A 17,071-nucleotide genomic window follows, 5' to 3' on the forward strand; every position below is an offset into this window, starting at 1 on the left:
TTCCTTGAACTCAAAATTCACACGAATAGACTGACTGTAATTTGGTTACTAGGCAAGTATAACTTGTTTCCTGGAAGAATATCCAAGCAAGCTGAATGTTTCACACATTGAGAAACCACTTGCAAGGGTTCTCTGTCTCAGCTTGCTAATAATAATAAATGCCATTTAGCAGACGCTTTTATCCAAAGTGACTTACGGTCATGCGTGCGTGCATATGTTATAGGTATAGTGGTCTACTGTAGTTACACTGTCCTGCTAAAACTGACAAAAACACACCCCCAGCTCTACTGTATGTTCTGTACTGCTTTTATCAAACAGACACCACATTTCTACCACCCATGGTCTTATTCTCTCTCTGCTAGCTTAGTATGTCAAGTAACAAACAGAGATACAGTATAGACTGATAAGCCATGAAGCATAGGATCCACTTTAACTCCAGCTAAAGCCCACGTCTCATACACTACCATTCACTGCTGAGTGAACACACTAATCTGAGAGACAGATATTTATAATCACGAGGCGTTCAGCCAGGCAGCAGCAAGGCCTCCCACAGGGTTACTGTGGTGTAAACTCTTCAGCCGCTGAAGCACTTGACATCTGTTCAGTTCAGTCCTGTAAATAACACCCAGCAGTAGCAGACTCCGTCAGTAAGAACCAGACACACTGCAGAGACAAAGGCTACACTCTTAGAAAAAAAGGTGCTATCAAGAACCAAAAAGCATTCTTTGTCTGTCCCCATAGGTGAACCCTTTGAAGAACCCCTTTTGGTTCCAGGTAGAACCATTTTGGGTTCCATTTAGAACCCTTTCCACAAAGGGTTCTACCTGGAACCAAAACGGGTTCTATCTGTAACCAAAAAGGGTTCTACTATGAGGACAGCTGCAGAACCCTTGTGTGTACTGTAGTAAAGGGGCTGTGATGTTACAGTAGACTGTGAAGTCAGTTAAATGAGACAGCACATAGCTCTAATGGGCAAAGATCCTGAAACATCTGACATGGGGATATACATAAATGTGCTAGGGAAAACACATGCATAAACACCAACACAGTACTGACATGAACTCTGGCCACTCAGTGTAACAGCTTTATAGTAACACACCACCCCCCCCACAGACACTTACCGGTACCTTCTGCTCTACAATGGCCTCCTCCTTCCTTTGTTCCGATTGGGGCTCTCCTGTAGGTTCACTGTCCTCCCCGGTATGGGTCTCTGTCTCGGTATGGGTCTCTGTCTCGGTATGGGTCTCTGTCTCGGTATGGGTCTCTGTCTCGGTATGGGTCTCTGTCTCGGGATGGGTCTTTGTCTCGGGATGGGTCTCTGTCTCGGGATGGGTCTCTGTCTCGATATGGGTCTCTGTCTCGGTATGGGTCTCTGTCTCGGTATGGGTCTCTGTCTCGGTATGGGTCTCTGTCTCGGTATGGGTCTCTGTCTCGGTATGGGTCTCTGTCTCGGTATGGGTCTCTGTCTCGGTATGGGTCTCTGTCTCGGTATGGGTCTCTGTCTCTGTGTTTGTAGGGGAGTTATCCCTACTCTGCTCTGTGCTCCTGTTCCCCATGTCCCCATTCACCAGGGCAGTGTCTGTCCTCAGGGGGGATCCACTCTCCCTGTCCCTGTCTCTGTCCATCTGGGCTAGCACCCCGTTAGCCGCTGGTTTGTGGGCATCCTGTGGCGTTCCTGGGACAGAGCCTAAATCCACCGAGTTGTTGTCCTGCTGCTTGGGCTCAGACTGTCTCTGGTAGCACCGGTGAGCCGGACTGCAGAGGGGCGACTTGCTAAGCTGCTTCAGTGGCGAGCCCTCCCTCTTGGTTTCCGACTGGCTGTGAGAGGAGAGGAAGAGGGATAGAACAGGAAGAAGTCAGAGACAACCGCTGATAAACAGGTAAAGCCAAAGATGACAGGAAAGGAGAAGAGAGAGCAAGTTCAGTTGCTGTTAAGTGTAGTGACTAGTGAGTGGCATAAAAGAGTGAGAAAGACAGAGACTGTGCGGCAGCATTGAAGTATGTCCGCAGGTTAAAAATAAAACACGGGGCTGCGGTGAGCTGTGCAGAGGAGGTGTGAATGCTTAGGGCAGGGGAGGAGTGGAGGAAAAGAGTGGAGGAGAAGAGGAAGACTGGAAAGGTAGAGCACCAGTCCCCAGAGATAACCTGCTGCCCTACTTCTGAATGCACATGTGCGTGCGCACACATACACAAACACACACAACCCTCCATCTGGCATTACCATATCATACAGCTCGTCTAGCTGTTTCCCTGTCTGTGACCCACCTGCCCTCAGATGACACTTCCCTTCCAGTCCCCTCAGCCTGCAATGTCCAGCACTATCCACCACTATCCGCCACTGCCCACCACTATCCACCACTGTCCAGCACTATCCACGACTGCCCAGCACTATCCACGGCTGCCCAGCACTATCCACGACTGGCCAGCACTATCCACGGCTGCCCAGCACTATCAACGGCTGCCCAGCACTATCCACGGCTGCCCAGCACTATCCACGACTGGCCAGCACTATCCACGACTGGCCAGCACTATCCACGGCTGCCCTCCACTATCCACGGCTGCCCTCCACTATCCACGGCTGCCCTCCACTATCCACCACTGTCCGCCACTATCCACGACTGCCCAGCACTACCCACGACTGCCCAGCACTACCCACGACTGCCCAGCACTATCCACGACTGCCCAGCACTATCCTCGACTGCCCAGCACTATCCTCGACTGCCCAGCACTATCCACGACTGTCCGCCACTGTCCAGCACTGTCCGCCACTGTCCACCACTGCCGCCACTATCCAGCACCGTCCTTTACTTTCCAGCGCTCGACTGCCCAGCACTATCCACGACTGTCCGCCACTGTCCAGCACTGTCCAGCACTGTTCACCACTGTCCAGCACTGTCCAGCACTGTCCGCCACTATCCAGCACTGTCCTTTACTTTCCAGCACTATCCACCACTATCCAGCACTGTCCGCTACTTTCCAGCACTATCCAGCACTGTCCGCCACTATCCAGCACTGTCCGCTACTTTCCAGCACTATCCGCTACTTTCCAGCACTGTATGCCACTGTCCAGCACTGTCCAGCACTGTCCGCCACTGTCCAGCACTGTCCAGCACTGTCCGCCACTGTCCGCCACTGTCCAGCACTGTCCAGCACTGTCCAGCACTGTCCGCCACTATCCAGCGCTGTCTGCCACTATCCAGCGCTGTCCGCCACTATCCAGCGCTGTCCGCCACTATCCAGCACTGTCCGCCACTATCCAGCACGGTCCGCTACTTTCCAGCACTATCCAGCACTGTCCAGCACTGTCCGCCACTATCCAGCACTGTCCAGCACTGTCCGCCACTATCCAGCACTATCCGCTACTTTCCAGCGCTATCCACCACTGTCCGCCACTATCCAGCACTGTTCGCTACTTTCCAGGACTGTCCGCCACTGTCCAGCACTGTCCGCCACTATCCAGCACTGTCCGCTACTTTCCAGCACTATCCAGCACTGGCCAGCGCTATCCACCACTATCCAGCACTGTTCGCTACTTTCCAGCACTGTCCGCCACTGTCCACCACTATCCAGCACTGTCCGCCACTGTCCGCCACTGTCCAGCACTGTCCGTCACTGTCCAGCACTGTCCACCACTATCCAGCACTGTCCGCTACTTTCCAGCACTATCCAGCACTGTCCGCTACTTTCCAGCACTGTCCAGCACTATCCAGCACTATCCAGCACAGCTGTAGGCCTAAGAGCACATCCTATTTACTCTTAATACCATCATTTACTTAGGCCTATATTTTTCCTAAACACCAATGAATGCGACTGTTTTTAGTCTTTTCTGTAATAAAGGCTTAACAAAAAAACATTACAACAGACTCTCTGGTACGCTGATAATTTATTTAGTGTTGTTTACATCGTTCCAAATGGTCAGAATAATATTTTGGTAATCTAACAGCACCTGTTTGGCGCACACAATATGCACTCAGCGCTTGCTCCTTACCTTATTTTTCTTGAACTCCACAACTAGTCAAATTTATTCCACACACCTGACTTCCCCTTTACCCCCTGAGCAACCAGTAAACATTCCCCCGTTTTGAGTTTATTTGTCAAGTCCTCTGCATTCATTTAGCTGTTTCTGTGTTCGGAGTTTGTTATAACCAGTTTATTGATGTGATTATGATAAGCTATAGGTCAGGCCCTATTGGTCACGTGCATACGATGCATACATCAAATTCAATTTTATTTGTCACATGCGCCGAATACAACAGGTGTAGAACTTACAGTGAGGGGGTGCAAATAGTCTGGGTAGCCATTTGATTAGCTGTTCAGGAGTCTTATGGCTTGGGGGTAGAAGCTGTTTAGAAGCCTCTTGGACCTAGACTTGGCGCTCCGGTACTGCTTGCAGTGCGGTAGCAGAGAGAACAGTCTATGACTAGGGTGGCTGGAGTCTTTGATGAGTTTTAGGGCCTTCCTCTGACAACGCCTGGTATAGGTCCTGGATGGCAGGAAGCTTGGCCCCGGTGATGTACTGGGCCGTACGCACTACCCTCCGTAGAGTCTTGCAGGTCGGAGACCGAGGAGTTGCTATACCAGGCAGTGATGCATCCCATCAGGATGCTCTCAATGGTGCAGCTGTAAAATCTTTTGAGGACCCATGCCAAATCTTTTCAGTCTCCTGAGGGGGAGTAGGTTTTGTTGTGCCCTCTTCACGACTGTCTTGGTGTGCTTGGACCATTCTAGTTTGTTGTTGATGTGGACGCCAAGGAACTTGAAGCTCTCAACCTACTCCACTACCCGTCGATGAGAATGGGGCCGTGCTCGGTGCTCTTTTTCCTGTAGTCCATAATCATCTCCTTTCTCTTGATCACGTTGAGGAAGAGGTTGTGGTCCTTTCACCACATGGTCAGGTCTATGACCTCCTCCCTATAGGCTGTCTCCTCGTTGTCAGCGATCAGGCCTACCACTGTTGTGTCATCAGCAAACTTAATGATGGTGTTGGAGTTGTGCCTGGCCGTGCAGTCATGAGTGAACAGGGAGTACAGGAGGGGACTGAGCACGCACCCCTGAGGGGCCCTATGGTGGGGCACTATTTGAACGCTGAGCTGTAGTCAATGAATAGTATTCTCACATCGGTGTTCCTTTTGTCCAGGTGGGAAAGGGCAGTGTGGAGTGCAATAGAGATTGCATCATCTGTGGATCTGTTGGTGCAGTATGCAAATTGGAGTGGGTCTGGAGTTTCTGGGATAATGGTGTCGATGTGAGCCATGACCAGCCTTTCAAAGCATTTCATGGCTACAGACTTGAGTGCTACGGGTCGGTAGTCATTTAGGCAGGTTACCTTAGTGTTCTTGGGCACAGGGACTATGGTGGTCTGCTTGAAACATGTTGGTATTTCAGACTCGGACAGGTTGAAAATATCAGTGAAGACACTTGCCAGTTGGTCAGCGCATGCTCGGAGTACACGTCCTGGTAATCCATCTGGCACAGCAGCCTTGTGAATGTTGACCTGTTTAAAGGTCTTACTCACATCGGCTGCGGAGAGCGTGATCACACAGTCATCCGGAACAGTTGATGCTCTCATGCATGTTTCAGTGTTACTTGCCTCGAAGCGAGCATAGAAGTTATTTAGCTTATCTGGTAGGTTTGTGTCATTGGGCAGCTCTCGGCTGTGCTTCCCTTTGTAGTCTGTAATAGTTTGACATGTGTCACGTAAAGAAAGCAAGGGTTGAGGGAACAGGGAATGTTTTTCCTAAACAAATGAGGGATTTCGGTAACAGAACTTTTCAGTCAGAAATGGCTGTAATTATGTTGCAGCTTCAGCAACACGGACAGAGCGATAAATACTGTTGATGTGTGGTGGTCGCTGCAGCAGGGAGGAGAGAGAGACAGCGGGTGCTAGTCACAGTCACTCACTGTTCTTTTTTTTTTTTTTTTAACACAGCAAGTCTGAGCCAGCCCGGCACAATCAAATCAATTGCTATCGGTCTCCCTCTAGTTATTTGTGTGTCTTAATTATTAATTGACGTAATCTTCCTGTCCGGTTTTGTGTCGGGGGGCTAGGTTCAGTCTGTTATATCTGGTGTAATTCTCCTGTCTTATCTGGTGTCCTACGTGAATTTAAGTATGCTCCCTCTCCCTTTCTGCCTCCCTTCCCGGAGGACCAGGACCATGCCTCAAGACTATCTGGCCTGACGACTCCTGGCTGCCCACAGTCCACCTGGTCGTGCTGCTGCTCCAGTTTCAACTGTTCTGCCTGCGGCTATGGAACCCTGACCTGTTCACCGGATGTGCTACCTCTTTTTTTCTCTCTCTCTCTCTCTCTCTCCCTCTCCCTCTCTCCCCCCCTCTCCCTCTCTCTCTCTATGAACGTTTGAACATCTTGAAGAACAAGAACAAAGCCATGTACTCTTATAATCTCCACCGGGCACAACCAGAAGAGGACTGGCCACCCCCTCAGAGCCCGGTTCCTCTCTAGGTTTTTCCCTAGGCTCCTGCCTTTCTAGGGAGTTTTTCCTAGCCACTGAGCTTCTACATCGGCATTGCTTGCTGTTTGGGGTTTTAGGCTGGGTTTCTGTAGGGTTTTATACAGTAAATAAATACATTTGATATGGTTGATTTGATTAAAACACATAGGATGTGTCTATATATGGTCTGCGACCGGGAGACCCATGAGGCGGCGCACAATTGGCCCAGCATCTTCCGGGTTAGGAGTCGCTCTAGCGGGCCGGGCGCATGCACGCTGACTTCGGTCACCAGTTGTACAGTGTTTCTTCAACACATTGGTGCGGCTGACTTCTGGGTTAAGCGAGCAGTGTGTCAAGAAGCAGTGCGGGAGTTGCAGTGGTGGGACAAGACTAACTACCAATTGGGGACAAAAAGGGCAAATTTCCCCCCCCAAAATGTAAAAAAAAATGAAAAAGATTTGTAATTCATAACATATCATTCGAAATCCACAAATGAACATATAATACTAAATGGAGTTTCCCGGATTTACATCCAGAATAATAAGAAATGTTCTGAGACGAGGTTGCAGCATCCAGAATATTTTGGTGTCTCATTCATTTTGTTGGTTAAGACAGTTGTGCCTGCATCCATATTGGATCTAGTATCCCTAGCGAATTGATGTTGATCATCTGTTGGTGTCTGCTTGATTTACAGCAGCGTTTCGTTAGATTTAAAAGAGAAAGCATCAAGGTAATGAGTTCATGTTTTCATATGTTTTTGTGCCTTGGATTGAACACCGAGTCTACCGTGCACAATTGGGTGCAACACCCAACGCTCTTCCTATTAATTATTCTGGATATAATGACAAAAAATGACAAAGCCTATTGGGCTTATTCACAATATTTTCTGGCAATGAAATAACATGACATATACATTTTGTTTTCCATGTTACACCTGTAATTTTAAAACAACAGAAGAGGCTTGAAGAAGCCTACTTGAACTTGAAGCTCAGAAATTCAAGTACTGGAATAAGCCTTCCTTGAAAATCAGACATTTCCTCAATTTGGTGCTTGAAAAGTCCTTGTATCTATTGTAGCCAATTTACAAGTTCTCCTGCTCCCTTATAATTATCCGTGATTTAATTTTTGATGCGTGTTTGTGAGAGATGTGGCTGGCCACTTTCATTTGTTTGGCTACTATTTTGCGGTAAAACCATGTGTGGTTATTATGAGGACCACAACATCTAATGTTGGCTTCACCTTGGCTTTCCATACAAATCCTTCCATTTGTATGGAAAGAAGGAACCTGGTTTTTGGTCACTTTCTCATTATAAAACAGCAACGGTGAGATTAACGATACCGCTATTCATGGCTTTATTATGTTTGCCTATGTTTTATTATGTGTGCCTGCATCAGCCACATAGGCTACAGAAAAATGGCCGTGCATGCATCCAAACTATTTAGTCAGGCAATGTCCACATTATTCTCACATATTTTAGAATGTAATAATAATTCTAATTACAAGGCCTTAAAAAAATTCTTATTCTTAAAGTGATAATGGCCTACTTTTTATTTTCCAGTTGTTGCATGCTTTTTGGTGGAGGGTGGTTCTATAAGTACAATGATATAAATTATACAATTTTATAACTTTGAGGTCCTTGAAAATTACAATTGAATGCTTGAAAAAGTCCCTGAAAGTCCTTGAATTTGACTTGCCAATGTCTGTATGAACCCTGCTGAAAGGATGTATAGTCCCAGACCTATGTTGTGGTGTAGGTGGAGTTATGGGCCAATTTGCATATATTCACTGTGGAACTGCATGAAAAACATTTTTATTTTTGTTTCAAACCATTTTGACATTTTTATCCCAATGTCACACATTGGCCCCATTATTTATAGAAAGACGCACATTGGGAAAGGCCATTGAAACGCTTCAGTGAGGCAATATGTTTCACATATTCTCCTAATAAACTTGGCTTTAGATCATTCTGTTAACTTTCCAAAAGATGTACAGAAGACCAATTCACCTTAATGCACCTCAGTATGTATACAGTAGTATAATTATAACATTATACTGTGTTATACATTGTACAGTAGCCTACTTGGTGTGTGAACTGCTGACTGCTCTTAACGTGCAGATAAATGTTGACACATCAACCAGGATCAAGGGGCAGAGCAATTTGTGACTTGTTTTGGTAATCAGTGGCTGTATTGGAGGGGGAGTTGTTTCACCTCTTTTCGGAGTCTATATAACCAGCTTCTCAGGCTCCATCTCAGTGTGCGTCATTCTATAGCCAGAGCAGGGTTTCCCAAAGTTGGTCCTGGGGCCACCCCCTGGGTGAACATTTGGTTTTTGCCCTAGCACTAGAAAGCTCATTCAAATAACCAACTCATCATCAAGCTTTGATTACTTGAATCAGCTGTGTAGTGCAGCATTTGGAACTGCCGATCTGTGGTCAACAATGCAGAGTTCATCTCAGCCTATGCTGCCCTTCAGTCCCTTGACTTTTTAGCCCTGATGGAGACATGGATCACTCCAGAAAACACTGCTACTCCAGCTGCTCTCTCTTCATCTGACTATGTTTTTCTCTCATAGCCCGAGAGCATTTGGTCATCACGGTGGTGGTACAGGGCTACTCATTTCTCCTAAATTGAGATTCTCTTTTCTCCCTCTCTTACCTGTCCATCTCCTCATTTGAATTCCATGCTGTCACTGTCACTTGTCCACTCAAGCTTAACATTATTGTCATCTATGGCACACCAGGAACCCTTAGAGAGTTCCTCAATCAGCTTGACACCTTGATAAGCTCATTTCCTGACAATGGCTCACCGCTCTCCGTACATGGCGACTTCAACCTCTCAACGTCTGCCTTCGATTCATTTCTGTCCAACTCTCTCTTTCCCCTCCTTGCCTCTTTTGACTTTACCCTTTCCCAATCCCTTCCAACTCACAAGACAGGCAATACGCTTGACCTCATCTTTACTAGAGACTGCTCGCCTACTAACCTCACTGCAACCCCCCCTCCAGATTTCCTTTTCTGTCTCCCTTTCCTTCAACCCTAACCTCTCAGCCCCTACCCAGATGGTTATGCGTCGTCGCAATCTTTGCTCTCTCTCTCTCCCACTACTCTCTCCTCTTCTATCCTATCATCTCTTCCTTCTGCTAAATCCTTCTCCCTCCTGTCTCCTGATTCTGCCTCTCGACCCTACTCTCCTCCCTTTCTGAATCCTATGACTTGCACCGGCTCGCCCCTCCCCTCCCCTCCTGCTCCGTGGCTGGGTGACTCAATGCGAGCTTACAGAATGAGGCTGCGGGCAGCTGAGCGAAAATGGAAGAAAACTAAACTTCCGGAAGACATATCATCCTTTCACTCCCTCTTCTCTAACTTGAGTGTGCTGTCTCTGATCAACATTCTCGTTATCTCTCTCAGAACAATCTTCTTGACCCTAACCAGTCAGGCTTCAAGACGGGTCACTCAACCGAGACTGCTCTTCTCTGTGTCACGGAGGCTCTCCGCACTGCCAAAGCGGCCTCTCTCTCTCCTCTGTTCTCATCCTCCTAGATCTATCCATTGCCTTTGACACTGTGAACCATCAGAGCGTCTTCTCCACCTTCTCAGGGCTGAGCGTCTTAGGCTCTGCACACTCTTGGATTGCATCCTATCTGGCGGGCTGTTCCTACCAGGTGATGTGGAGAGGATCTATGTCTGCACATACTCTCACTACTGGTGTTCCCCAGGACTCAGTTCTAGACCATCTCCTCTTCTCTCTACACAGTCACTCGGCTCCATCATATCGTCACATGGTCTCTCCTATCATTGCTATGTGGATGACACTACTTTTCTCCTTCCCTACTTCTGACACCCGGGTGGCGGCATGCATCTCTGTGTGCCTGGCAGATATCTGAACTTGGATGTCAGCCCACCACTTCAAGCCCAACCTTGACAAAAATGGAGCTGCTCTTCCTCCCGGGGGAGGCCTGCGCGCTCAATGACCTCTCCGTCACGGTTGACAACTCAACAGTGCCGCCCTCCCAGAGTGCAAAGAACCTTGGCGTGACCCTGGACAACACCCTGTCATTTTCTGCAAGCATCAAAGCAGCGACTAGCTCCTGCAGGTTCATGCTCTACAACATCCATAGAGTATGACCCTACCTCACACAGGAAGCGGCGCAGGCACTTGTCCTCTCCTGTCAGGACTACTGAAACTCGCTGTTTGCTGAGCTCCCCGCTTGTGCCATCAAACCCCTGCAACTTATCCAGAACGCTGCAGCCCCCCTGGTTTTCAACCTTCCCAAGTTCTCTCATGTCACGCCGCTCCTCCTCACACTCTCTGGCTTCCAGTCGAAGCTCGCATCCCCTACAAGACCATGGTACTTACCTACGGAACAGCAAGAGGAACTTCCCCACCCTACCTCCAGGCTATGCTCAAACCCTACACCCCAACCCGAGCACTCTGTTCTGACACCTCAGGTCTCTTGGCCCTCCCACCCGTACAGGAGGGCAGCTCCCACTCAGCCCAGTCCAAGCACTTCTCTGTCCTGGCACCCCAATGGTGGAACTAGCTTCCCCCTGAAGTCAGGACAGCAGAGTCCCTGCCCATCTTCTGAACACATCTGAAACCCTACCTCTACAAACAGTACCCCCCCCCCCCTTCTAGCTCTGACTCTACTGATAGCTACTTTATTGAGGAAAAATATACTTTCTATGCATGTGATATGTGGTTGTCCCACTTAGCTATCTTAAGATGATTGCACTAACTGTAAAATGCTCTGGATTAGAGTGTCTGCTAAAAGACTAAAATGTAAATGAACAGAGAGGCTTTATTGCTACATTAATGGCTTCACATGCTGGATTTCCAGGTTTCCTCTCCTATGAATAACTACGCTAATTCTATTCCTTATAGGCTGTCCTTCTTCTGCTGAAAAAATTTCACTCTGAGGGTGAGCTTGTAGCTCCAGAGATCTTAGTTGGCCTGTAGAGGCCTCGGTTGGCAGTGCTGGATGGAGTGGGGTAATGATGCTGGCTCAATGCTGTTGGACTGCACTGCATAAGCGTTTCACACAAGGGCACCATTGTTTCTGCCTCTCAAGCGCTCACTAATGGGTCTCCTCACATGCTGCTAAAATCACCACTCAGACTTGTAACCAAGCAGGAATGAAATCAAAAACTTATTAAAGTCATAGGAAAATAGATGAAGACAGATGACACAATAGATAGCTACAATGCTTATAATAAATTAGCAACAAGTGTTTGTTTATTGAAATCACAACTAATGCCGTTTTGAGAATGGCTGTGTTGCTGTAGAGGAAACACTTATCCTTGCCCTTGTGGGACAAATGACAATAGACAGATTCACATAGCCAAAGCTTTTGATCAAGGAGCCAATCTAACAATCTGAGACAGGAATCGAAACATGATATAAAGTTTGTATTAAAATCCTACCTCTTTCTTCTAGACTTCATCCTACAGCAGTGAGCTCTCTCCCACAAGTGAGGGAGCTGATTTTCCGCTCTGTACAAATCTCTTTTCATCCTCCACTAACGCTTTGACTTGTGAAACACAAGCTGATCTCTAGTGCTCTCTCTGTCTAAAACTTTCCTCTGAAGAAATATCAACAAAAAAGGGCTGAAAGTGACTTCTGTTTTTTTAGTTAATCTTCTAAATAGTAAGGGATATTAGGAAATATAAACTTTTCCGTTTGCATTAAGGTTTGACGTCACACTGATTACTACTCATGTCCGCCGGAATAAGGTATTTTGTTTATTACGATAAGGTGAAGTAAGTGATGTAAATAGATGCATCCATGTCGAATTACTCTCTCTTAGCAGTTAGTATACTCTTTTACACATTCACAAGAGCAAGAACACACAGAGGTAATCATTTCACACATATTTGAGTCAGGTCTGTATCTCGGTTAGGGTCTAATTGATCATTTTCTCCCCTACCCACTCTGTACTCCACTTTTTTCCCTGCTTGGTGCTCTACCTGTTCTCCTCAAAGTGGTTGATGAGGTCCAAGACTTTGGAGGGTTTCTCCCGGCTCTTCCCCGTCACCGCCCCTCCTCCTCCCTCCTCCATGGTGGCTCTGAAGAGTCCTCTCTCCACGCGCCCCAGCGCCAGCAGGGGGCCAGCAGGCACCGTCACCTGGCTCTGGAGGTGCGCTGGCTTCGGAGGCACTGGGGGGGATGATGGGAGAAGGTCAAAGGTCAGCTGTCAGGGCTAGAGAGGTCAGTTGGTTTTTAGGTTAGTCACTCAGGGGCCTCTCTATTAATGTACTAGAGATGGGATAGGAGACCAATACACATCCCCCATCAGCATTTTACGGTATGTGGACTGTGTTTTGTGGAGTTTTGTGTTGTAATGTATACTTCCAACACAAGGTGTCAGCACAGGCTAGTCTCGTTCTAGAGTGTATGTCTATAAGCCTGCAAAACATGGCTACTTCTCGGCATAACATTTAACACCCAGAATGAGATTAAAATGAAGCCATTACTATGGACTAGTAGTATCTTTATATGGCATGAACTATTCTATAACCCATAGAGGGATTGGTCAATGGACAGGTGTCATGTAGAGGAAAGTGTTGGGGAGAGCTCAACTAGTCATTTAACTATGTTTTGCAAGCGGTTGGTGGCAGTTTAACTAAATTCAAATAAAGTTTCTGTATTCAGTTGTTAATTACGTGTTGCCATGTAGTGGTGTAGCTAACTACTGGAACTACACACCATACTTTGGCATAAAATAAATAAAATATGGGTAAGGGCAATAATTTCCTTTCTTTTTCGGCATCAGACCTGCCTAATTCTCACTTGAAAATCGTTTGTGTGTTTAATAAGCTAAATTACAAATGCTGTTCAAATATTACCCCAAAGTGATCTCTTCTTGCAATTTGTCGTCTATGACATTTCAGATTTAAGCTCATGATAATTTTTCAGAAAGTAGTTTGGATGTAGTGAACTACTTTCTCAAAGTAACTGTATGTTTTAAAGGGGAGCTTTAGTGTAGCTAAACCTCTTCCAGTGTGAAGTAATTGGTAGCTTGGTAAACTACACTGAGTGTACAAAACATTAAGAACACCATCTCTTTCCATGACATAGACTGACCAGGTGAAAGCTATGATCCCTTATGTCACTTGTTAAATCCACTTCAAATCAGTGTAGATAAAGGGGAGGAGACAGGTTAAAGAAGAATTTTTAAGCCTCGAGACAATTGAGACATGGATTGCGTGTGTGCCACTCAAAGTGTGAATGGTCAAGACAAAACATTTAAGTGCCTTTGAACAGAGTATGGTAGTAGGTGCCAGGCACACCGGTTTGTGTCAAGAACTGCAACGCTGCTGGGTTTTTCACCCTCAACAGTTTCCTGTGTGTATCAAGATTGTTCCACCACCCTTGTCTCCCGGGTAGCACAGTGGTCTAAGGCTCTGGGTTCGAGCCCAGGCTCTGTCACAGCTGGCCACGACCGGGAGGCCCATGGGCCCGCGCACAATTGGCCTAGCGTCGTCCGGGTTAGGGGAGGGTTTGGCAGGCAGGGATATCCTTGTCTCATCGCGCACTAGCGACTCCTGTGGCGGGCCGGGCGCAGTGCACGCTGACCAGGTGCGGTGTACGGTGTTTCCTCCGACACATTGGTGCGGCTGGCTTCCGGGTTAGATGCGCGCTGTGTTAAAAAGCAGTGTGGCTTGGTTGGGTTGTGTTTCGGAGGACACATGGCTCGACCTTCGCCTCTCCCGAGCCCGTACGTACGGGAGTTGTAGCGATGAGACAAGACAGTAACTACTAACAATTGGATACCACGAAATTGGGGAGAGAAAATATAATAATAAATGTTCCACCACCCAAAGGACATCCAGCCAACTTGACAACTGTGGGAAGCATTGGAGTCAACATTGACCATCATCCCTGTGGAACGCTTTCAACACCTTGTAGAGGCCATGTCCCCAACGAATTGAGGATGTTCCGAGGGCAAAAGGGGGTGCAACTCAATATTAGGAAGCTGTTCCTAATGTTTTGTATACTCAGTGTATATTTTCAGAGTAGCTTCCCCAACACTGGTAGAGTTGTCCTTCTTATCTCTAGAGAATGATTTACTGTGTTCAAATAAAAGAGGGATGCAACATCACTAAAGTCAAGGTTTCACCACTGTGTCACACCGTGTCTGGTTCCATTACTCGCTCGTCCGTGTGGCGAGAGCTGTTTTGTCATGTATGTTCTGAGTCACGTGTGAGTACTTATCTAGATGTAAACGAGTGTCAGTATGTCTGAACAGCAGTGCTCTCAGCGCTCTGTTGTCTGTGTGGCTCAGTTGGTACGGGTGTGGTAAAAGACTGACAGCAGGGTTGGCATCATTTCCAAATTCATTTGAAATTCCAATTCAATTCTTGAAATCACTCATGAAGTGAAGAATTTACGTTGAATTAAATTAAATGTAACAATCTTCAAGTTATGGAATTGGAATTAGACTGTTTTGACTTTTTGCATTGGAATTGAATTGGAATGACCAGTTAATGGAATTAATGCACATAGTATAAAACATTTACTGCACAATATGTTTTGAATCATGTCAACCTGTATTCCTATATTTCCAGTATAGCTAGGCTGTCTGAACATGATCAGCCTGAAAGCCTGAGGGTTTCACATTCTAATTGGAATTTGCTACTCTTCCTGGGTTCCACACAAAACATGAAACATTACATATTACAGAACATTAATAGACAAGAACAGCTCAAGGACAGAACTATATACATTTAACAACCTCACCCATAGCCTACAAATCAATACATACAGTCGTGGCCAAAAGTTGAGAATGACAAAAATATTAATTTTCACAGTCTGCTGCCTCAGATTGTATAATGGCAATTTGCATATACTCCAGAATGTTATGAAGAGTGATCAGATGAATTGCAATTAATTGCAAAGTCCCTCTTTGCCATGCAAATGACCTGAATCCCCCAAAAACATTTCCACTGCATTTCAGCCTTGCCACAAAAGGACCAGCTGATATCATGTCAGTGATTCTCTCGTTAACACAGGTGTGAGTGTTGACGAGGACAAGGCTGGAGATCACTCTGTCATGCTGATTGAGTTCGAATAACAGACTGGAAGCTTCAAAAGGAGTGTGGTGCTTGGAATCATTGTTCTTCCTCTGTCAGCCATCGTTACCTGCAAGGAAACATGTGCCGTCATCATTGCTTTGCACAAAAAGGGCTTCACAGGCAAGGATATTGCTGCCAGTAAGATTGCACCTAAATCAACCATTTATCGGCTCATCAAGAACTTCAAGGAGCGGTTCAATTGTTGTGAAGAAGGCTTCAGGGTGCCCAAGAAAGTCCAGCAAGTGCCAGGACTGTCTCCTAAAGTTGATTCAGCTGCGGGATCGGGGCACCACCAGTACAGAGCTTGCTCAGGAATGGCAGCAGGCAGGTGTGAGTGCATCTGCACGCACAGTGAGGCGAAGACTTTTGGAGGATGGCCTGGTGTCAAGAAGGGCAGCAAAGAAACCACTTCTCTCCAGGAAAAACATCAGGGACAGACTGATATTCTGCAAAAGGTACAGGGATTGGACTGCTGAGGACTGGGGTAAAGTCATTTTCTCTGATGAATCCCCTTTCCAACTGTTTGGGGCATCCAGAAAAAAGCTTGTCCGGAGAAGACAAGGTGATAACTAAGTGGCTCGGGGAACAAAACATCGATATTTTGGGTCCATGGCCAGGAAACTCCCCAGACCTTAATCCCATTGAGAACTTGTGGTCAAGAGGCGGGTGGACAAACAAAAACCCTGACAAACTCCAAGCATTGATTATGCAAGAATGGGCTGCCATCAGTCAGGATGTGGCCCAGAAGTTAATTGACAGCATGTCAGGGCGGATTGCAGAGGTCTTGAAAAAGAAGGGTCAACACTGCAAATATTGACTCTTTGCATCAACTTCATGTAATTGTCAATCAAATCAAATTTCAAATCAAATTTATTTATATAGCCCTTCGTACATCAGCTGATATCTCAAAGTGCTGTACAGAAACCCAGCCTAAAACCCCAAACAGCAAGCAATGCAGGTGTAGAAGCACGGTGGCTAGGAAAAACTCCCTAGAAAGGCCAAAATCTAGGAAGAAACATAGAGAGGAACCAGGCTATGAGGGGTGGCCAGTCCTCTTCTGGCTGTGCCGGGTGGAGATTATAACAGAACATGGCCAAGATGTTCAAATGTTCATAAATGACCAGCATGGTCAAATAATAATAATCACAGTAGTTGTCGAGGGTGCAGCAAGTCAGCACCTCAGGAGTAAATGTCAATTGGCTTTTCATAGCCGATCATTAAGAGTATCTCTACCGCTCCTGCGGTCTCTAGAGAGTTGAAAACAGCAGGTCTGGGACAGGTAGCACGTCCGGTGAACAGGTCAGGGTTCCATAGCCGCAGGCAGAATAGTCAATAAAAGCCATTGACATGTATGAAATGCTTGTAATTATACTTCAGTATTCCATAGTAACATCTGACAAAAATATCTAAAGACACTGAAGCGGCAAACTTTGTGGAAATTCATATTTGTGTCATTCTCAAAACTTTTGGCCATGACTGTACACATAAAATATCTAGGCCAAATAGGGGAGAGGCATTGAGCCGTGAGGTGTTGCTTTATCTGTT

The 17,071-nt window shown here is 46.6% G+C and overlaps 1 protein-coding gene across 1 annotated transcript in view; it reads right to left on the reverse strand.

Moving 5' to 3' along the window:
- The window catches only part of LOC120041996 (FYVE, RhoGEF and PH domain-containing protein 4-like), a 55,121-nt gene that overhangs the window by 1,522 nt on the left and 36,528 nt on the right, over positions 1 to 17,071 (reverse strand). Inside the window, exons 4-5 of the mRNA XM_038986867.1 lie at positions 12,419 to 12,608; positions 1,122 to 1,818 (exon numbers count right to left, since the gene is read on the reverse strand). Coding sequence (XP_038842795.1) covers positions 1,122 to 1,818; positions 12,419 to 12,510 — 789 coding nt within the window. The 5' untranslated portion in view covers positions 12,511 to 12,608. The remainder of the gene's footprint in view (positions 1 to 1,121; positions 1,819 to 12,418; positions 12,609 to 17,071) is intronic.

This window comes from Salvelinus namaycush, unplaced genomic scaffold (assembly GCF_016432855.1).
Source record: "Salvelinus namaycush isolate Seneca unplaced genomic scaffold, SaNama_1.0 Scaffold6, whole genome shotgun sequence".
Classification (NCBI taxonomy): Eukaryota; Metazoa; Chordata; class Actinopteri; order Salmoniformes; family Salmonidae; genus Salvelinus; species Salvelinus namaycush.